Source organism: Diutina rugosa, assembly GCF_008704595.1.
Source record: "Diutina rugosa strain CBS 613 chromosome Unknown scaffold33_size146325, whole genome shotgun sequence".
In the NCBI taxonomy this organism is placed as follows: Eukaryota; Fungi; Ascomycota; class Pichiomycetes; order Serinales; family Debaryomycetaceae; genus Diutina; species Diutina rugosa.
The window spans coordinates 31,749-52,362 of NW_022995180.1; the positions used below are offsets into that span (position 1 = coordinate 31,749).

General features: G+C 51.6%; 9 protein-coding genes across 9 annotated transcripts; 3 read left to right on the top strand and 6 right to left on the bottom strand. All coding sequences in view use genetic code 12, as the record gives it.

The window, feature by feature from the left end:
- Nucleotides 1-2,912: 2,912 nt before the first annotated feature.
- On the bottom strand, nt 2,913-3,767 carry CBR1 (Cbr1p; the record flags this gene model as incomplete). The annotated part of the gene is made up of 1 exon (XM_034157315.1): nt 2,913-3,767. The coding sequence occupies one exon, from the start codon at nt 3,765-3,767 to the stop codon at nt 2,913-2,915; it is 855 nt and encodes a 284-aa protein (XP_034010737.1).
- Nucleotides 3,768-5,120: 1,353 nt separating this feature from the next.
- On the bottom strand, nt 5,121-6,968 carry OFD1 (oxidative DNA demethylase; the record flags this gene model as incomplete). The annotated part of the gene is made up of 1 exon (XM_034157316.1): nt 5,121-6,968. One exon carries the CDS (start codon nt 6,966-6,968, stop codon nt 5,121-5,123), a length of 1,848 nt encoding a protein of 615 aa, XP_034010738.1.
- A 1,346-nt stretch (nt 6,969-8,314) lies between these two features.
- HOM3 (aspartate kinase) lies at nt 8,315-9,931 on the top strand (the record flags this gene model as incomplete). The annotated part of the gene is made up of 1 exon (XM_034157317.1): nt 8,315-9,931. One exon carries the CDS (start codon nt 8,315-8,317, stop codon nt 9,929-9,931), a length of 1,617 nt encoding a protein of 538 aa, XP_034010739.1.
- A 63-nt stretch (nt 9,932-9,994) lies between these two features.
- On the bottom strand, nt 9,995-10,981 carry GVP36 (Gvp36p; the record flags this gene model as incomplete). The annotated part of the gene is made up of 1 exon (XM_034157318.1): nt 9,995-10,981. One exon carries the CDS (start codon nt 10,979-10,981, stop codon nt 9,995-9,997), a length of 987 nt encoding a protein of 328 aa, XP_034010740.1.
- Nucleotides 10,982-11,384: 403 nt separating this feature from the next.
- CDC37 (Cdc37p) lies at nt 11,385-12,917 on the top strand (the record flags this gene model as incomplete). Its single annotated transcript, XM_034157319.1, has 1 exon — nt 11,385-12,917. One exon carries the CDS (start codon nt 11,385-11,387, stop codon nt 12,915-12,917), a length of 1,533 nt encoding a protein of 510 aa, XP_034010741.1.
- A 54-nt stretch (nt 12,918-12,971) lies between these two features.
- Nucleotides 12,972-13,310, bottom strand: DIURU_004446 (uncharacterized protein; the record flags this gene model as incomplete). Its single annotated transcript, XM_034157320.1, has 1 exon — nt 12,972-13,310. The coding sequence occupies one exon, from the start codon at nt 13,308-13,310 to the stop codon at nt 12,972-12,974; it is 339 nt and encodes a 112-aa protein (XP_034010742.1).
- A 231-nt stretch (nt 13,311-13,541) lies between these two features.
- Nucleotides 13,542-14,825, top strand: DIURU_004447 (uncharacterized protein; the record flags this gene model as incomplete). The annotated part of the gene is made up of 1 exon (XM_034157321.1): nt 13,542-14,825. One exon carries the CDS (start codon nt 13,542-13,544, stop codon nt 14,823-14,825), a length of 1,284 nt encoding a protein of 427 aa, XP_034010743.1.
- A 432-nt stretch (nt 14,826-15,257) lies between these two features.
- Nucleotides 15,258-16,328, bottom strand: CUP2 (Cup2p; the record flags this gene model as incomplete). The annotated part of the gene is made up of 1 exon (XM_034157322.1): nt 15,258-16,328. The coding sequence occupies one exon, from the start codon at nt 16,326-16,328 to the stop codon at nt 15,258-15,260; it is 1,071 nt and encodes a 356-aa protein (XP_034010744.1).
- Nucleotides 16,329-18,361: 2,033 nt separating this feature from the next.
- Nucleotides 18,362-20,056, bottom strand: CYB2 (Cyb2p; the record flags this gene model as incomplete). Its single annotated transcript, XM_034157323.1, has 1 exon — nt 18,362-20,056. One exon carries the CDS (start codon nt 20,054-20,056, stop codon nt 18,362-18,364), a length of 1,695 nt encoding a protein of 564 aa, XP_034010745.1.
- Between the last annotated feature and the right edge of the window lie 558 nt (nt 20,057-20,614).

A 20,614-nucleotide genomic window follows, 5' to 3' on the forward strand; every position in this document is an offset into this window, starting at 1 on the left:
TTTTGCCTGGTTGGGAAACCGTGGTTGTCTGGACACCGGGTAAAAGGAAACTAGCATAACAAAACTACTGAAGAGATATGGTAGATATGGATGGCTAACGGGGATAAGCCGCCGGAGAAGCAAGGCTATTTTCCGTATTATTGCTGGCGGCGTCACCGATACCTTTTTTTCGAGGGTCACACACTGATCGGGCGGTATCGGAGCCACCCTCCCCTCCAGGGCGTGTCACACCGCCAAATCATTCCTCATCCGAAACGTGCGTGACTTATATGCACTAACGGCCCACTCCAGTCGAGAGCGGGAGGAGACACCTGTGGGGAGACGGGCCTAACCTCCTTATGTGCCTGACGCAGTATGACACCGACACCGACACTAAGTAGTACCACACAATACCATACGCAAGAGTAAAAGAATTTTCACTCTTATCTTTAATTCCTCCGGAGGTCCGACCATCGTTGTCTCCCCAGGTTACGGCGCCCTGGTGAGGGAGAAGTGGCCAATATTCCCGAACCTTTCTTTGGTAGTTCTCTATCGGGTGCACTTGCCTCGAAATGCATTTCCTCACAGGTTCCAGGCTTAGACCCACATCTGACCCTCGTCGGTGTACCGCCCCGAGGAATTTTGACAAGGCTCAGCCGTCACCACCCACGATTGCCGCCTTACGCAGAGAGTAGAATTGAAAATAAAAAAAAAAAAAACCGGGCGATAAAAAAAAAAAAGGGCCGAGCGATAAAAAAAAAGATCTCACAGGCGCGGCCCTACTCGCCGGGGACTTTCTCATTGTTGTATTGTCATAGATAACCATGTGCTAATCTCCATTATTCCTGTGGGTGTGGCGCGGTGTCGCGGTTTTGGTTGTATAGTAGTTGACAGCGATGGTTCACCACCAAAAAGACACGGCACCTTTAAGCGAGAGAAAAAATTACGATCGACAATGAAAAACGAGGGGCAACAGCTGCGACGGTGTCGCTCGTATCCAGTTGTCTCGCTAGCGTATACTGTAGCCCCCTTGGTTACTGGTCAAATAAAAAAAACCTATCGGTGATAACCTAAGCGCGCGAGTTAATTTAGGTACGAGTGGTCGCCCCATGGGGCACACGCCGCATCGATAGAGGGCGCCAGCCCGCGTCGGCATTAGTGCCTCCAAGGCGCCGACGCTGCCCCATGTCTATTGTTTACGTGATAGAGTCCCTGCGTGGACCTGGAATTAGCCAGGCTCGCCGGCACGCCACCACCACTTTTTAGTCATCCCCCACCACTACCAATATCGACTAGTCACTGGGTTTTCCATTCCAGTAGCCATGCCCGAGTGATCGTTTAGCCCCACAAAATTTTGCGGGACAAAAACATTATTTTCGGTGTGGGGAGGCAGCGTTGCTGGGACGCTTGCGAGCCCGCCCCGTATGCGACGGTCATGCACCCCGGGCAAACTCCCCGCTCCTGAGGTTTATATAGCGAGGCGGGATCCCAGCCCAGCCCGGAAAAACAACCACTCCCTAAAAAATGCTGATGGCATCCGACGACGACACCTCGCTGACGACGCTGAAGCGCCTGATCTTCCTGAAATTGCGCCGCACCCTGCTGACCTCGACCCAGCTGTCGTTTTCCTCCGTGTACACGCTGATGAAGTACAACCCCGACCAGCCTCGCTCGCAGAAGGGGAACAAGTACAAGGTTAAGCGCGTCCCCTACAACGTGTTTGCTCGCGGCGTCCCCGAGCGTGGCGACGAGGACTAGGCGCGTCACGCCCCCTTCCTTACGTCCAGTGGGTTTTTAGTGGAATTTTGGTGAGCTGGTCTCGTGCGATGACACCTTCCCCTCTGTCCAGTGTTGTGTTCTAATCTTTACTTTTATTTGGCGCCCGTCCCGTGCTAGCGATCTGCCCTCCAGCGACGTTTATCACAGGGATTTCAAATCGGGGTCAACCCCCATGTGTGCGTCCATAGTGTATTTGTTAATAGTGTAATTAATAAGACCCTTATCATATTGTCCCCCGCATCGCCCCCAGCCTCGGCTGCGCGCGCGCCGCTTTAGGTCAGGCATACAACCCAAAGTATCGCCGACCGCGACAACTACCAAGACTAACAACAATTGCCAATCATCAAATATGATAGAAATGACACTATGAACAGTGACTGGCCATTTCTTGTAGGTGGTCATTATCGTCACTCGCCACACGGACGCCACACAGGCGCCACTGGCTTTGGAGTGCTGTCGCCCGGACAATTTTCGCGCTCCGCCGCAAACAAAGCCTCGGGGGCAAACTAAAGTGCGGGGATACGATTAACTTTTGCAAGCAAGCACTGTCTCCGCCGGGACAAAACTGAGTTTTTCTGCCTACCTGTCCGTGTTAGTGTCACCTCCGTATCCCACTTTGCCCCGGTGACAACAACATAGGTGCATAGCGACATAATTCGAATCAACTACGCCATCGTGCTTTTTCCAGTCAGTGGGAGGGGAAATGGTAAAATAGTAATTTTTTTTTTGTTTGACCACCAAGACGAAAGTGACCCAAGAGGTCAGTTGTAGCAATATTTCTTTGATACTAGTGTCACCACCGAAGCCCCGCCAGATGAACTTGTGGTGTTTAAGGAATACGCGGTAACTTCCTTCTCAGAGATTGATGTATTTCTACAATGATGATCAGCGGAGCACAAATCCCAGAAATAGCCTATTGCCACAAACACTAATGTGTGTGAAAGCTTAGTGCGGATTGGCCAGCGATTGTGTAAAGAGGTGGTGACGGTGGCTAAGGGGAATTGGGCGGTTGAGAGCGATTACCCGCTACGACATTCGTAAAACCGCACACGACCACACAGGAGAGAGAGGCGAGGGAGAGCTAAACGAGGAAACGAGGAAAAAAACGCAGACACAGAAACCGTGTGTGTATTAGGTTTTAGCAACAAACAAGTTCAAAACACAAAGACCTTGTCGCCAAGCTTGGACACCGGCTTTGCCTTGGGGTAGCCCAACTCGACGGCAGCCTTCTTCATCGCCGAGATCATCGGCGGGGGGCCACACAACAACAAGTTGGTCAGCTCCGACGCCTTGGGCAACTGGGCGTCGATGATCTCGGCGGTAACAAACCCTTGCGACCCCTTCCACCCGGCGGGGGCCTCGTTCAACACGTAGTGGACGGTGAACTGGTCCGGGTGCTCGGCGGCGAGCTTGTCCAACTCCGCCCGCAACAAGATGTCGGATTCGGTGACGTTGGCGTAGACCAAGTTGAGCTTGGTCTTGTCTTCAGGGTTCAGCAACACCGCGGTGATGATCTGGTACATCGGGGTGATCCCGGTGCCGCCGGCAATCATCCCGAACGAGTCGACCATGTTGGGAGTGTAAGTGAAGAACCCCTTGGGCCCTCGGACGTTGATGGTCTCGCCGATCTTCTTCAGCTCGACGTGTTTGGACACATTGCCCTGGTCGTAGGCCTTGATCAAAAGGTCGAAGTACCCCTGGGCTTCATCGGTGGAAATAGGGGTGTACAGGCGCACGATTTCCTTGTCGTCGATGGTGGCGCCGATCAGGATGTGCTGGCCAATGGGCAACCCCAAGCGGTCGGTCAGCTTGGGCAAGCCGAAGCGGTAGATGCACGTGTTGTGGGTCAAGCGGGTCTTCTTGATCAAAGGGAACTTCTGGAACTCATCGGCCTTGAGCACGGGCTTGCCGTTCTTCTTCGCCTGCTGGAAGAAGTAGAACGCCACGAACGAGCCAATGATGGCGGCAATCGTGGCAAACACAATCAAAGGGTTGGGCTCGTCCGACATCCTTTCCGGTCCTGTTTGTTAGAATAAACACTGGCGGGGCAAGCGGGAGGGGGTGAGTGGTAGCTACGGTTTATAACCGATTTTTTTTTTTCGCTCCTCGTTCCCGGTTAGGACGCGTAGGTACGGGCTCGCCACCCAGTGGTCTGATAAGTGCACCCACGCGGACACCAACGGTACGGGTTTGAACTGGTCTAGACAATGACCACTTATAAACAGTCTTGGCAGTGATGCTAATGGACTAAGTCTACACTGATTTATTAGCTCAGGTTTTTGGTCCTCATCTTTCATGGTCAGTTGCACATGGTGGCCAACCCTTTGATCCGAGCATGTGAACGTTGTGGCCCCTCCCCCCCACTAAAGTCACATTCAGTATTGAGGTGGAGGCACACTCAGTTTAGACTTTAAACGACGCGTAGAGCACATCTACCATTGGCTAGGCTAGTTGGATGAGCCAAGAAACAGTCCATGTCCACGATGCCGGCGGTGCCGAAGACGTGTCGCTTTAACCACTACTTTTTCACTACCGACGATACCGGCGAATCTTGGGTCTCCCATCTGCGGTACCCCGATATATCTGAGGCTTCCCCCCAAAAAAGAATTAGACATTTGCCGTCTACGGTTCGATTCTTCACATGTGCATTATTTTCATTATCTAACATAAAAGCATCACCACTCTTTGGCAAAAAACTAGCCGGCGGCTAGGAAAAAAGGCCAACAGTTTTATTTATTCACCTTTACTTGTTGCACTTGGTGCACAGGGGCGAGCATTGGTTGCAGCCGTTAGGACATTGGTCACAGGTCTTCATCGTTATTAGTAGTTGGTAGGAGTGTAAGGGTAGAGAGATAAACTATAGCGGATACTCCCTCCCTTTATACTTCGGGGAGAATGCAACTAGTTGCACGGTGACGGCAAGCGCCTGGCGTTGGCTGATTACCTCGCATCCCTTAACCACAATCGCATTGTGTCTCCCCTCCCCTCCATTTAGTACTAATTAATTATTCGCAGCCAGATCGGATAAGACTCTATAGCTGAGCACAGATGAACTACTAAAGTCTTCAAACAAATTAGTCCAGTCTAACCCATACGAGAACTTGACAGTCGAAACTATCGTTTGGCGCCTTACGATCAGGGTGCACGCTAAAGCCCTGGTCTGAATTAATTAATTGACTAGCGCGCTCGGTCCCCGAGTTAGCCCATTGTTACCAGCTCGTCATGACAACCAAGTGGTATGCAAAATATGAGTGGACCGATAAGTGCCCTAGAATTCAATAGGGCATCGTTAAGCGAGTGCTTACTACCAAATACATTATTGTATATGTGCCCGTATGAGTTGTCCAGGCAACTATTGTCTATTAATTATCATTATCATTATTCTCCTCGTCCTCGTCCTCGTCATCGTCATCGCCGCCATCCTTAACATTCCACTGGCACAGCACGTCCCACCGCGACCCTCTGGCATTGATGGAGACGTATTTGACAAACTTGAGCACGGTGGGATCACGCAACATGAGGGTGAGACGGTTCCACAGGCATTGAGTCGTCAGCAACACCAGGTCGTCAGCATCGTCGCTCTGCTTGTAGATAGCGGGATCGTCGTCCTCTTCAAACTCTTCGGGGCGTGCCATACACAACTCGTAGCCGCCGTACTCGCCCAGGGCCCACAGCTTATCGGAGGTATCGGCAGTGGGAGTCAAGTCGAGCGTCGCCTCAAGCACAGCGTTGACCTCTTCGTCATTACGAGCCAATTGCTTATCAGTAGGTGTAGCCAAGATAAAGTCTTGGCCCGGACGGAATCGGCGTACCAATACTTGTTCCAGGGTAGTGATGAGCTCGGTAATGAGAGCAAGCCATTTTTTAAACAGAATCAGGGTGACAAATCGAGCTACTGCCACCACTCGTTCATCAGATGAGTGGGGAGTAGGCACAAGCCCAAAGTTAGGCATTTCTTGGGGACCCACTTTGTTTTCAAAATCAATGCTTTCCTTAGTGAGCGAGAAGGACAGCTTACCGTCAATGTACAAAAACCGTTGTTTATGAGGAGGCACAGCACATTTCCACGGTGCCTCGACTGTGTCGACGGTAGTGGGAGTTTCACGTTCAATTTCCGCTTCCCGTAATGCTTTTTTCAAAGGTTCAGCGATGGCTTCATTGAAAAGGTTAGGGATCTCAACAATATTCTCTTCGAGGAATGTCGCCTTAATCGTGGCAATATGTTCGGGCCGCAAGAGCAACGGGTTAAGGAATCGTTCAAGGTATCTGCGATCATCTTCAGTGAGTCCCTCAGCAATAGCAGTAGCAATTTGATTAACAGTATCATCAAGTAAATCGTATCTGAACGGTTTGGGAAAATCAAACTCTTGGAGTTCCTTCAGCTGGAGCTGTTGTAACGTCAGACGAGCTTCAGTCTCCGCTTGTTCGCCAGGAATGTACCCATCTTCACCGGGTTGAGGGATATGAAACCACCCTTGAATCAGCAACCGGTGGCGGTCTTCCCTAACTTCCTCGACGTCGTGGAACAGAAGCCCTGGCTGGACAGTAAAGAACGCCATTTGGTTGAATTGAGGCACAAATTTACACTCATAATCGGTCTTGGGAACATTAGGCACCACCAGCGGGAAGAGACGAAGAGCCCCACCATACTGAGCCTTCCACGGCTTACCAGGCTCAGGCATATAAAGAATAAACGATACCCGACGCAGACCAATGACATCGTCGTGAGTTAAAAGGTGACACCCCTTGCGGTAGGTGTTAATCAGCATATCCGTCTTGATACCACTAAGCTTACCACAGCCCGTGATAGTGGATATAGCATCACGGAACTCTTGAGAATAGATGGCTGCCCGTAATCTAAACAATGAGGGAAGTCTCAGCAAGTCGTTCCAGTCCAATCCCGAAAGATTGGCCAAGTCTCCCAGCTGGTACACTTTATAAATATCGGTTTCCTTTTTAGTAAAATGGATCTCATTAAGCACTTCTTTGCGGACTTTGCGGAGCAATTCGTCATCAAATAAATCGGTAAAATGGCCCCACCGGTAGGGCTGGGACTCGGCCACGTCGTGCTTGAGCAGTTGTTGGTATTCTTCAGTCCAGAGTTTCGGTTGGAAACTCAGCTTGATCTCATCAACGGTGAAGTTGCGGTTGAGCTTTTTGGTAGCCTTGTCGGCTTGATCAGCCACATCGTCAACGTCACGTTTGGTCATAGTGTATAACCGTTGATGTTAAAATGCTTTTACACTACCCCCGATGAGACCACTGATGGCTGCAAATATCGTGCGATGCCGCGGCGCTACCATGTAAACTCCATCTAGGGAATTGGGAGATGGCAATCGAGTTTTGGTGACCACCACTAAAAGCCCGACTAACTAAGCGGGTTTAAACGGCGAAAGCAAAGCAGGTACGCCTGACGAACAAGAGCACCTGCGTTGGCGTGTACCTCACCTCAGAGCTGATTGTGCTCGCCGAGAACGGATATCAACACCAAACCACTAAATCCCACCAAATGAGGATAAATAAACCAGTTAAATCTCGTAGTCTTTCACTTCACAAGACAATCTTAATCATGGCTGCTCAACCCTCGACTCAATCGCCCTCCTCCACCCCTGACGCCGGCAAGGACCACAAGTGGTCGCCTTACTTGGACTACCACGGCAAGGAATGGTGCGTCATTGGTTAATCCTTGTATAGACTAACTAATAAACAATTCTTTCCAATTACAAGTGTAGCTTGCGGGCTAGTTTATTCAAACATTATGGTTCAACCCTGATTTATACTGTCAACCGCACCTCCCTGTAAGGTGCTGCTAGGGGGTGCTTTTTGCACCTGCCGCGTCGCTTAGCCATTCCATCTTCGGGGTATAGGTGGCGAAGATGATATGGGTAGTTTGACGGGTTACAGTTTTGAGGCCAGAACGAGTTAGGCTTTCAGATTGTTTCATGGCCCCAGAAAATGTTGACACGGCGATTAACCTCCTCGATCTGATTGCAAAATTACGGGTGACTCAAGTCACGTGAGCAGGTGGTTGCAGCGAGCGACTAAATATATGCTCGGACTAGCGGCAGTAACCTGTTAAAAGACTTAATTATGAACATCACACCATCGCCGTTACCCCTCGTTTTCAATTGCAACCGATAGTAGCGAGGTTTTACTAACCATTACTCCTAAAATGTCGCAATTAAATTCCAATAACCCCATATGCTTTGGGTCGCCTTCCCCGGATATCGCCGTCGCATCTCCATGAAAAATCAATCCCCGACCCCGAAAAAAAAAAGCATCTCCAACCACAAACACGTGCCTAAAGCATGAAAGCGATCTCTCGATTACCTACTTAGTAAAATTGAAACGATAAAATCTTTTTGTCATATTTTCAATATCGTTGTCAACAAGACCGTGGTTAATTACCGTTATTGCCATCGGCCGGTTGCGGACGTCTGACTCATTTTTCGCAGCGCAGTTTATATAACCTTGCAGACATATATATTTCACTCGACTCCGCCGCTTCAGGGTTTACGACAAAATCGGCTTCCATCCCGCTTCCGGCTAATCGACGATGAGCAGCCTCCCCCCACAACCCAAGCTGTATAACTCCGTCACCGATCTACATGGTGCTGGCGCCACCTATCGTAAAGGGTGGGTCGTGCAAAAATTCGGCGGTACTCTGGTGGGTAAGTTCCCCGAGAATATCGTCGACGATATCGTCAAGGTGTACCTGGAAACCAATCGTGTCGCCGTGGTGTGTCTGGCCCGGTCCTCTCATACCAAATCGGAGGGTACAACGCTGAGGCTTTTGCATCTGGCCGAGCTTGCCGAGTCCAATGGAGACTTTGAAAAGATCCTTAGACTCATTGCCACTGACCACATAAATAATGCCAAGGTGAGAATCCAGGGTCAAGTGATCCAGAACCAGTTGATCGCCGATACCAATAAAGAGTTGGACCACGCTAAAGAACTCTTGCATGCGTGTCAGGTGATTGGGGAAATCAGCCCCCGTACTCTCGACCACATCATGCTGATCGGGGAAAAATTGCTGTGTTTATTTATGGCGGCGCTTATGAACGACCGTGGCGTCAAGGCTCAATACGTTGACTGTCTGGACGTGATCCCCCTCGACTATGATTTCAGCCACGGGTTTGACGATAGATTTTACCAATTTTTGGCAATTGAATTGGGTAAAAAAGCCCTTGAAGTCCCCGATGATTGCGTTCCCGTCATCACCGGTTACTTTGGGGTTGTCCCCGGTGGTTTACTTAATGGTGTTGGTCGTGGTTACACCGATCTTTGTGCTGCCCTTGTTGCTGTCGGTGTGCTGGCTGACGAACTCCAAATCTGGAAAGAAGTCGACGGTATCTTCACCGCTGACCCGCGCAAAGTGCCCAATGCTCGTTTGCTTGAGCTGGTGACTCCCGAAGAAGCCGCCGAATTAACTTATTACGGGTCGGAAGTGATCCACCCTTTCACCATGGAACAAGTGATCAAAGCTAAGATTCCCATTCGCATCAAAAACGTCGAAAACCCTCAAGGCCAAGGCACGGTGATCTACCCGGACAACATCGGCCGTCGCGGTGAATCGACGCCGCCTCATCCTCCCGCTGCTCTCGAAGCCATTCTGCCCCTGTATCTTAACCTGTTACGCAAACGCCGACTGGCCACCGCCATCACTGCCAAACTGGATATTGTTGTCGTCAACATCCACCTGAATAAGAAGACGCTTTCCCACGGGTTTTTGGCCCACATTTTCACCACCCTCGACCGGTTCAAGTTGGTGGTGGACTTGATTTCCACTTCGGAGGTGCACGTGTCGATGGCGCTCCTGATTGGCCTGGACCAAGAAGATAAATTGAAAGACGCCATCAAGGAGTTGCGCAAAATGGGTACCGTCGACGTCACCCGCGACATGGCCATTATCTCCCTCGTGGGTAAGCAGATGGTCAATTTCATCGGTATCGCCGGGAACATGTTCAAAGTGCTTGCCGACGAACGCATCAATATCGAGATGATTTCGCAAGGGGCCAACGAAATCAATATCAGTGCCGTCATTAACGCCAAAGACATCATTCTGGCGTTGGTGCTGATCCACGCCAAGCTCCTAGAAGGTCCCCTTGAAGAGGTGCCGCTGGAGTCGGCGCTGGCGGTGGACGTGAGATTGGAGGCGTTGAAGTTGCAATAGACATTATAGACATATAAAAAGACTTTGAACCTAATATAGATTATTTTCTCGATGAAAATTCCCCTAAATATCAAAGTCGCCGGAGTCCGACGGCGCCGTGACGTCCTGGTCGTGGTTCTCCTCGACCAATTGCTCGAACTGAGTGGTCATCGTCCCCAAAAGTTCCAGTGCCAACTTGTGGTAAGCTAATTGGGCTTTAATCAACTCGAGGAACTCTTCGAGGGGTTTGGCGTTGGCCAACACGTTGTTCATGATGTTGATGGCGTCCTCGACGGTATTAGCAAACTCGTCTTCGGCATTCTCCATCACCACCCGCAATTGAGGCTCCTTAGTGGCCACGGTGCACGAGGCCAAATTTAGCCGGGCAAGGTCGTAGTCGATACGCTTCTGCTCCACTTTCTTCTGGATGTTGTTCAGCTGCGAGATAAGCTGGCGCAAGGTGGTGGTAAGAGGCTCGTTGAACTTGGTGCAAATGAGCTGGTCTTGGCCCAAACGAGCGTTGCCGATCTTGTTCATGCCTTCCGAGTAGATCGTTAACCCTTTAACCAAGGGGTCTTCAGGGTTTTGCGGTAACGTCGAGAACTCTTGTTGAGGAGTCGCCAATTGGTCAGGGTTAGAAGCTCTCAGCAACGCGTGGTACAACGTCTTGGGCGGTCGGAAGTCACCCGTTCCGGGGTTAACCAACGCCTGTTGAGCTTCCTGAGGGGTAGTGGCTTTGCTCAAGTTCAGCACCCGGCTCCCCCAGTCGCGGCCCATTTCCCCAAGGCTTTCTTGGAGGTTACCCGGGTAGTCGTAGGACTCGTTGCTGTAGACCGAGGTCACCTTCAACAAGTTCTTGTAGAGCTGCTCGATGTTGTTGCACTTGGCGGCCAAGTCGGTGTATTCCAGGGGCAATTGCGAGATCTCGTCCTCGGGCACTTTACCCAAGCGCTCCTGGACGATACGGGCCTGGCGCTGGGCAAACGGCAACACCTCCGAGCTGAACTCGCTGCTGACACGGTCGCTCAACAGCTTCAAGTCCTTGGTCAAGTTGGCAAAGTTAAACGCCATCGTGGGATACACAATCACTCGCGCTTAAAGGTCTGGTGCTAAAATCGGCTCAGGGTGATGAAACCAGGTGCGCGTGAATGACAACGCCGAAGATAACAACGGGGCGATAAGCCACGCTAAATAGAGGGAGGAGAGTAAAGGAAGAAACGTATGATGTTTAAATGGGTCGATCTATGATTGCTATTTTGAAGCGGTCGATTTGTTGGCGTAGTTCGTACGGTCTAAATTAAGCATATGCTGGATATATTCCCTCACTGTGAGCTCTTATGATTTCTCCCGCTCGAGTCTCCCTAGTTTGTAGTGGGACGCCGCACTCACGTGACCTTGATTTTGCGGTGATGGAAGCGTCTCTACTATTCCACCGGGGTTGCCGTTTGATTCCATATTCACAACTACTCAAACCATGCCCATCAACTACTCAAAATGGGACCACATCGAATTGTCGGACGACTCCGATATTGAGGTCCACCCCAATGTTGACAAGCGGTCGTTCATCCGCTGGAAACAACAGGATATCCGGGAAAAGCGGGCGCAACGGAACCAGGAAATCAAGACGTTGTTGGTGCAATTGACCATGTACAAGAAGCTTAATGACCGCGTCGACTACTTATTGGAAACCCTCAAACCGGAAGAGTTATTGAACAATAAGAAGGTGTTGGACACGTTGAAACAGAAATATGATCCCACCGAAAATTTCAACTATGAACGCATCAAGAAAGAACAAGGTGATGATCTTCGTAAAGGGTTGCGTGATCTTGAATTCGACCAAGCGGAAATGGAAAATACCCCGCCTTATAACGAAATGATCGAAGACCTTTTGATTCAAATTAAGGATGAGAAGCCTGACGTCGCCGCCGATAAACTGGGCCAAAAATTAGTGCAAGAGCTTAAGGACCACCGTAAGAAGATCGATGACGTCATGCTGACGCAAACGGTTAAATTGGATAACGTGTTACACGAAAAGGCCCAGCTTATCACTCCTGATGACTACCACACCGGCTTTGACCGTTCTGTCTTGAACAAGGGCACGCTGCTGAAGCTGGCTCCAGCAACTTCTACTGAAACTCAACAATCGATTGAAGTGATTAACCTGCCGTCAGCTTCGGCCGCGGCGCCGAAGAAGAAGTATGAACCGAAAGCGATCCTTGATGACCTCATTTTGCTTCCAGAAACTCAAGAATTTGGTGACATCCCCGCCGACAAATTGCGCCAACTGGCCGAGTTTATGATCTCTCACCCTGAGATCTGTGTTGAACAACAAAAGGATGCGCTCATCATGCTGGCGTTTGACGTCCAACTCGAAGGCCGCACTAAGGAAACCCGTCGCATTGTCCACCAATCGCTTTTGATTCAGTACGTGGCCCAATTGGCGGGTAACACTGCCAAGGCTAACCCTGACGCCACAGTGAGAGCAGTGAAGCTTTTCTTCTCTAAGCTTGAAGAGCCTGGTCCCGCTCGTACTGGGTTTTTCCAAGACGTCGACAACACCGTCAAGCACATTGAAACCCGGTGCAAGATTATTGAACAAGAGCAATTGGACAAGGAAGCCGGCGAGGAAGAGCAATTGATCCAGTTGAAGGCGTTGGATGAAGGCACGGAGCTTACCGTCAATTTGCCCGAAGAAGGCACTAAAGAGTACGAGATCTTCTCGACAAAATTACCTCAAGGGTTCCAAGACGCTATTCGCGCACAACTGCTTGATAAAGTGAATGAAGAGTTTGCTAAGCTTAAGGTGGAAGATGCCGAAAAGGTGTTGGACATCTTCAACGAGTGTGGCGTGATTGGTGTTTCCGGCTACTTGGAAAACGAAGACGAGTTCAAGGCGTTGCAAGAACAGCAGCAGCAACAGGCGTTGGACCAACAACAGCAGGAAGCTAAGCAGCAACGGGCGGCTAAGCAGGAACAAGAGTTTAACACTCAGGACGAAGTCGATTAAATAGTTCAATAATGCATTAGGAGAAAATATCATATATATACAGATGGGTAGAGTCTATTTGTTCCATTCGGTAGGGGTCTTGGTCTTCAACTGGAGCGCGTGTAAACCCTTATTCTGGAACTCATCGTCAAGCAAGCCGTAGACCAACCGGTGACGAGCGGGTAAGTTTAATCCCTGGAACTTATCCAGAACGATTTCGAGGCGGAAATGGGACTCCTTGACGTTATCGGCGCCGACCATCCCCTCGTGGTGAGCGTGCTTTTTCGAGTCGTTGGCCACTTTCAAGTGGGAGGGATTGAGGGCATCAGTGACCTTCTGACAGATGGAAAGCTCGATGGGCCCGGGAGTGGCGCTGGAGTAGGTGGTGGCCATTCTGACAAACCGACGGAGCATGAGTGGGTCGCGATCAGAAAAACCCCGGGAGTTATATCCCATACTACAGCGGTCGAAATGAGTGTAATTTCATGGCAGTCATTTTCCACATCAAAATAAACTTAATGAATCCCTAATAGCATAATTCGTATAGTATTATAGATTCAAAATTAGTGAGCGAATCGAGTGAAGTGTTGTCTGAGGCTTACCCAATTTTGTAGATGGCAGCGCCGCGCCGTTCCCCACCTCAGAATGGACCAGATCCTCGCTAAAGCGCTGAACCAAGCGGTGCTGTTTGCCGTGCGGCTGGGGATATCAATTGCCTCCGGGTATGCTATTAAGACGCTTGGCCGCTACGTCGACCTGCTTCCCCTCGGAGAACGCCAGCGGTTAGTGGCAAAGAAGACGCGCCTCCAACAGAAGATTGAGGTGGTATCGGTGTCGCTCGAGCTCGTCAAGCTTGCCCTGGGTCGCAATTCGGTGCTTGAAATACTGCTTGACTTAGTCAATGACTTATTCCTCCGGTTCAACGAGTTTGGTGACCGTGTAAGCCAATTGGAAACTACCACTGCTAAGGAGCCGGCGAAGATGTTGGAGCTGTATATGGATACGTTGAATCGGGAAATCTCAGAGGCGGTGCCGGTAATTAATTTGGTATTGACGACGCTGGGAGTCGACATGACCCAATCGCTTAATCGGATGAGTGCTGGTGACTTGATGAGAGCAGCTACGCTTATTCTGGACCCTAAAACAAAACCAAAATTTGATGCTGTGATGTACAGTGTATTTTACAATGGCAGTGGCACTGTTGATGGTCTCCAGTGGAAGGAAGAGTACGCTAGAGCTACAGTGCAAATCACTCGCGATAAGCCAAAGAAGTCGGCCAAACCCAAATCTAAAGCGTCTAAGGGGTTAATTAACTATACGTTAACCATTGACGAGAGTTTTGATGATGGTCGCTACCACGATGATGAAGATAAGCCCCGTAGCCAGCGGTATTCAGTGGCTCAAGTGGAGCGGATGTTCTACAGTGCTGGCGGCCGTCTTTTGCGTCTTGACAGCCGTGATACCCCCGTGCTTATCCTCAAGCTTGCCGTAGAGAACGATGGCCACCGGTGGCTCGCTCTTGGCGGTTGGAGAGACAGTGACGACAATGATGACGACGATTCTGACGATGCTAGTGAAACTGCTAGTGACGACGATGACGACGATGACGACGATGATAACTCTAAACCCGAGAAACAGAGCCCATTCCCGTACCTGTTGACGCTATTGGAGTACATGATACGTCTTGCCAAAGCCGAGATTGGCGAGCAAAAGCCTGTGCTCAATCTCCACGACGAAGTGCTTAATGCTTACTTAAAAGACGATATCGACCACGTGGCTAAGGAAGTAGCTCCTCCCACCATCAGCGAGAAGCAACGCCAGCACCACCACCACCAAACGGTGGTTACTGACAGCACCGTGAGCTCCAACGTCAACCGGCTCGATAAGCTTAAATTGAGTGATGACGCCGACGACAAAGCCGACACCTGAAAGGGGGCTTTACATTGTGCCAAATCGATGCCAGATCGATGCAAGGCATTGTGCTTTACTCCACGACGCGTGTGGGAAGGGGCAACGCCGCTTTGTCGACGGAGCCGACGGAGCCGGGCGACACGGCACTACCATACATCCCATCGCGACATGTGACCTCGCCCGACAAATGTCGTTCCGGGGAACCACAGCTCGCCAGAGACTGAAGTGTCGTGTTTAATCTCACAAGGGAAAAAAAGAGGTCTATTAAAACAACGGCGAAAATACATAGGAATCAAAAAAAGAAATCCTCACAAAAATATAAAAAAAAAGGACTATTCTATCAAAACATTATCGTACAACTAGACGGCAGCGTGTCATCGAAGCGCTGCGCTGGAAAGGGAATGGATAGATTTGTGGTCACTTCTCCCGATATTAATTAAACACCCATTGTCACTGGAACGACGCCAGTGGCAGAAACGGCACCTGTTGGAATGGCGGCTGCAGATCCAGCGCCGGGTTCAACGTCAGCATCGCGTGCGGGAGGCCGGAACTGGGTAACGGGAGGTCCTCGGGCACCAGCGGCGTCGCGGTGCGGTAGCGGGAGCCGGAGCCGAAGTCGCGCTCGTCGTAGTCAAACAGGCCCTGGTCCAACTCGCTGAGGACGGGGCCGGGGTTGAAGAAGTCCAGCAGAAGCTGCGACAGTAGTTTCGGCACCAGGGTGTGGCCGTCGGCCAGCGGAGGGTACGCCAGCAGCAGCAACGGCACGTCGAACAGCAGGTCCAGAAGCACCAGCTCAGGGCGGTTGATGCCTTGCATGGGCGCCGACACCAGCAGCGTTTCCAACTGGCTGATGTGGGGGTTGCGTTGGTTCAAGTTGGCCAAGAACGGGTTCGTCAGCAGCGACAGCGCCTGTCGCTGCGTCTGTTCCTTGTCGATGAACAATGTGTCCTCGTTCTCCAACAGCGCCAGGCCCACAAGCGGGAAAAGAGGGAACATGCGGTCGACCATCTCCAAGTCGCTTTGAGGCAAGTACAGCTCGCCGTCGGGGATGCCGCCCAGGGCGATGCCGACGCCGTGCACCGTAGGTTTAGTTGATGGCTGGGGCGTCGACAGCGGCTGCAGATCGGCTTGGGTGGCGGTGGTCAGAAGCGCCAGCGTATAGCCAAACTCGCTGGTATCTTGCGGGTTCGAAGGGGTGCGGTTGGGGGTGGAATCTCGGCTGAACAAGTCGAACATGCCGTACATTTCGAACGGCATCACCACGTCCTCGATCACGTAGTTGGAAGCGGCCTCGCCGGGGCCGGCCATGGGCATCCCCGAGCGGCGGAGCACTGACGCCGCCGCCGGGTTGGCGGCGCTGCCGTTGGTGGCGCTGTGAGTGGTGCCGTTATCGAGGGCGGTGGCCGATGCCAGCAGCGCTGGCGGCGGCAGCGTCAGCGGCGGCTGCGACGTGGCCACCAAGTTCTGCTCGGCGTAGGCGCTGATCTGCCCCGGGGTGAGCACCGGCGGCGGCAGCAGCATTTGCAGCAGCAACAGCGCCAGCAGCAGCTGCTTGTGTTTGTCGTGCAACTTAGCCTTTTGCTTCAGCTTGCACGTACAGTGGCTGGTTTTATGGCAGCCACACAGCGCGGCGTGTTTCTTCTTGTTGCCACAGGTGCAGTTGCTATGGAGGTTTTTCATCTTGCGCTGCTCGCGGCAGTGGGCGCACTGGGTGGCGGGCCGGCCCTTGGGCTTGATCATGGTGAGGGGCTGGTCGGTGTGGGTGCAACTGGTGACCCGGTGCCCGCGGATACACCGCTCACAGGCGTACTTCACCCCGTTGATCACCACCATCGGGGATTCTCAAATCTTTCCACGGGGACCTTAGGCTGTAGCAGGACGTCGCCGTGGACTCGGGGGCGCTGGTGTGTGGGTGATGACAAACCGGTGGGGGTTTCTGTTCAGGAGAGCAAAGCGGAAAAAAAGATGGCCTCCCCCTCACCTGGAGGGGGGCGCCGAGCAGGGGAGGGTGTGCGCGGAGGGCGAATGGTCATGGTCACGTGAGATGCTCAGCGCACAGTAGAAGAAAAAAAAAAAAAAAATTCGCCCCCCATCATAGGGCGTGGAGGAGACACACCCACATACACACGCTCGACCTACCCCCGCCGGTCGTTCTCGCCCAGCGGCAGCCCGACAGGCGCGAATGCCGTGCCGCCGCCTGCCTGCCGACGCTACCGTCACGCCGCACACCGCTGCGAGAGTTTTGCCACCGACAGCATGTAGATGATTAATGGATGTGTTCAGTGATTTTTGATAGTGGTCATAGTTATTTGTTTATACGGAGTCCCGGGGGAGGCATGGTGGGGGCAGCGCCTATATCGTGCGTGGGTGGCGTGGCTCTGGGTTTCATATCTCGGGGCTGGGGCTGCCGCTCGACGCTGGTAATTTTTTTTCTTTGTTGGTGTGGCGTCGGGTTTCAGCTGCGTCCTAAGCCCGTTCCGCCTCGGCTGACACCGGCGATGAGATAGGCCCCCCTGGGCCGATGGACGCCGTGTCCCCGGGCGGACCGAGCCAAGGTGGTGGTGACACTAAGGGTTATATCTTTGTAGCTGTATTTACGATGGTTTCCTGATTAATTACAGGGCATGCTGAGGGTGCGGGGGCATGACGCTCACGGTAAAGGTTAGGAGGAAAGCTCTGGAAGGCTTAAGCCGTGGTTGGTTCGGCGTTATGAGCTGCGGGGATAAGCGGGTATATACCTGCACATAGACAAAGTTTAAGTCGAGAAAAGGCGATGGACCACATTCCCAAAAGCGTCCCCCCGTTACCCCGGCCATTCCACTCGTATACGTCACCTTAGAAAAAAGTTAGTAAGTCATTCACCAACTGTAGTTAGGAGAAAAGTGGGCAATTGACTGGGCTATACTAGTGTCGGACACTCAATTGCCGAACAACGTGCCAAGGCTTTGGGGTGAGGGGTTGCCCCGGGCCCAGTGGTGACTAAGCGCACACGAAGCGTCGATTGCTGCAGCCCGTCGAACCCCAACTCGTCGCCGCATGTGGGTGTCAAACTGCCAGGTTGGCTAAAAGTCTTGGCACCGGTGGCGAGTGTGTTTTTTAGTGGGGCCGTCTTAGACTGCGAGGGTATGGTGTGCGCGCACCGCGTCCCGACATCAGGACATGGGAAGGACATGGGACGAGTATCGATATCGTGGCCAGTAGTGAGCGGGGACGTATTTCCTTTCTATATTAGTCAGGTTCTTAAAGGAATATGAGGTACTCAAAGTGTTGCGATTATCAAGGTGAATGTAAATTGTAAAGCCGAATGATAATTGAGTTGAAACTCTAACGTTGAATTATAACGTTGAAATTCTTTAGCTCTGGAACTATAACGTTGAAACCAAATCGTGGATACCATAACGATGTTCACCGTAATCACATGGTACTCAATGGCATCACGATCATTATACTAGAGTGAGCTTGTAAGCTTAGCTATTGAACCATGCTCACTAATCAATTGCATGAAAAAGGGTACAAAACGCAGATCAAATCCAGAATCTATAGATGTCTATTGGTTACAAATTACCCTTGAACTTGGGGGGAACCATTGGCTCGTATACCCGCGAGAACAACTTATCTTCAGGCACGTAGCGGTTCATGTATCTCAAGTCAACGTACAGCTCGTCCAACTGGTCAATCAGCGTCACCCCAAGCAATCTCATGTTCATGATCATCTCGTCCTTGAGGATTTGCATCGCTTTAACCACCCCGTCGTCACCATAGGTCAGCATCGCGTAGAGGAAAGGACGGCCAATACCCACCCCAGAAGCACCCAAACAGATCGCCTTAAGGATATCACCAGCTCTACGAACCCCACCATCGATGTACACTTCGAATTTATCCTTAGTGATGCCTCTTTCCTTCAATAGAGGCATCAATTCCGCGAGCACCTGGATCGGCGGCGGCGCCGTTTCAAGCTGACGACCACCGTGGTTGGAAATGACAATGCCATCGACTCCAGCGTCCACGGCTAAGAGAGCATCTTCAACGCATTGGACCCCCTTTAAGTAGATGGGCATTTTGGTGACGGAACGGAACCACGGCAAATCCGACCACTGAAGCCCCGTATCGATAAACGACGAGATAGCTCGAGCAGCACCTTGAGTGCGGTCAGCGTCGGCATCGTCACCCTGGACGTGACTCAAGTCTTCGATATTTTTCAGCCGCATATCCTTTTCTCTTCTCCCCAATTGGGGAGCATCAACGGTGATGAATAAACCCTTAATGCCCCGCTTTTCCGCATGCTGGATGATCTCCTTACACACTTCGCGGTCCTGGTTGACGTAGAGCTGGAGCCACTGAGTTTGGCTATCGGTCTTTTCGTCGACAATCTCGTCAAACAGGCACAGCGCCAACGTGGGGATCATCTGGATGACGTTCTGCTTCGCTGCCAGCCGCGTAAGCACTTTCTCGCCGTCAGGATGGCCCAATTTACCTAAGGCGGTTGCGGTGACGTAGAATGGCGCCGCCACTTTAGTACCACCCATAACGCAGCTCAAGTCGATATTGGTAACATTGCGAAGCACCCGAGGCTTGAAATAGATGCGTTGGTAGGCCAAATGGTTCTCGCGAAGCGTGATTTCGTCGTCGCACCCCAGCGAGTAGTACGCCCACGCCGTCTTCTCCATCACGTGGCGGGCGACGTACTCAAAGTCCATCAAGTTATAGATCAGCCCCAAGTCAGGAATCGTCTGGAGATAGTAGCGGCGCTTCTTTTCGTCCTCAGTGAGTGGGTCGCCGTACTCGTCCACTTCTTCCTCTTCTTCAGTAGTGGCAACTTCACCCAGTACATTGGAAGGAGTATCGAAGGGGGTAGGTTCTAAGCCATCCTGTTCATCATATTCAACGTCAAACTCATCAACAAACCCCTTTTGCGAGCCATTAGACGCCAGTTTAGGTGCTTCCTTAGGAGACTCAGTCGTAGCCAGTTTAGGCAGTGTAGCCTTCGCCTTAGCCTTCTTTGCCGGTGCCGGCGGCGTCCCCGTGACTTCGCCCAAATGGTATTTCTTCGGTAAGTACTTCGTCAACGTGTCCCCCGGGTGGATAGGGTCAAACGCCTTGGTAGCGTCTTTACCAGCATACTTGATAATGATGGAAGGACCGCCAGGGTGCTCGGGGAGGAACTCGGTAACGTCATACACCTTGCCGTGGATGATCACCCAGCAGTCGTCCTTGGTGTTGTGCTGCGCCACTTCTTCGTACGAGGGCATGGTCGTACTCTTTTGTGGTATGTAGTTGAGGTCTTGACTGAGTGTGGGGGAGGAGTCAACGGCGGGGGTACGCTAATGCCCGATGCGTGCCGGGCGTGTGCAGGACACTCGATCGTCGCCTGTGACACTGGTACGATAAGAGGATTAAGGGAGTAGATATCAGCCGATTGATAGTGATTACCAGTGTATATATGGCTTGCTTCAGTGTGGTTGCTTCAGGGTTTTCCCTATCGCACTTTGTCTCCGTTTAATTATCATTCGTTTGGCTCCAATAATCGTCGCGGTGATCGTAAGCGGCTATCGCCCACATGAAAAAGCATCTCGGGTCGACCGCAATCGTCCGGTTTTTCAACTGCCAAGCCAAGAAATCGAACTTATCTATCGTACCATAACTTCTATTTCCCCCGTGGTACTCCATTCTCTATTTTCTTTACTAATCGCTACCCCTAAATTGTTCTTAAGCATCGGCCCATAATCGCCGTTGCCCCACATTTTGGCGGCCCCCTCACTATAAGTAGGAGCCGCACGCGCGCCGATAACACCGACGCCTCCACCATC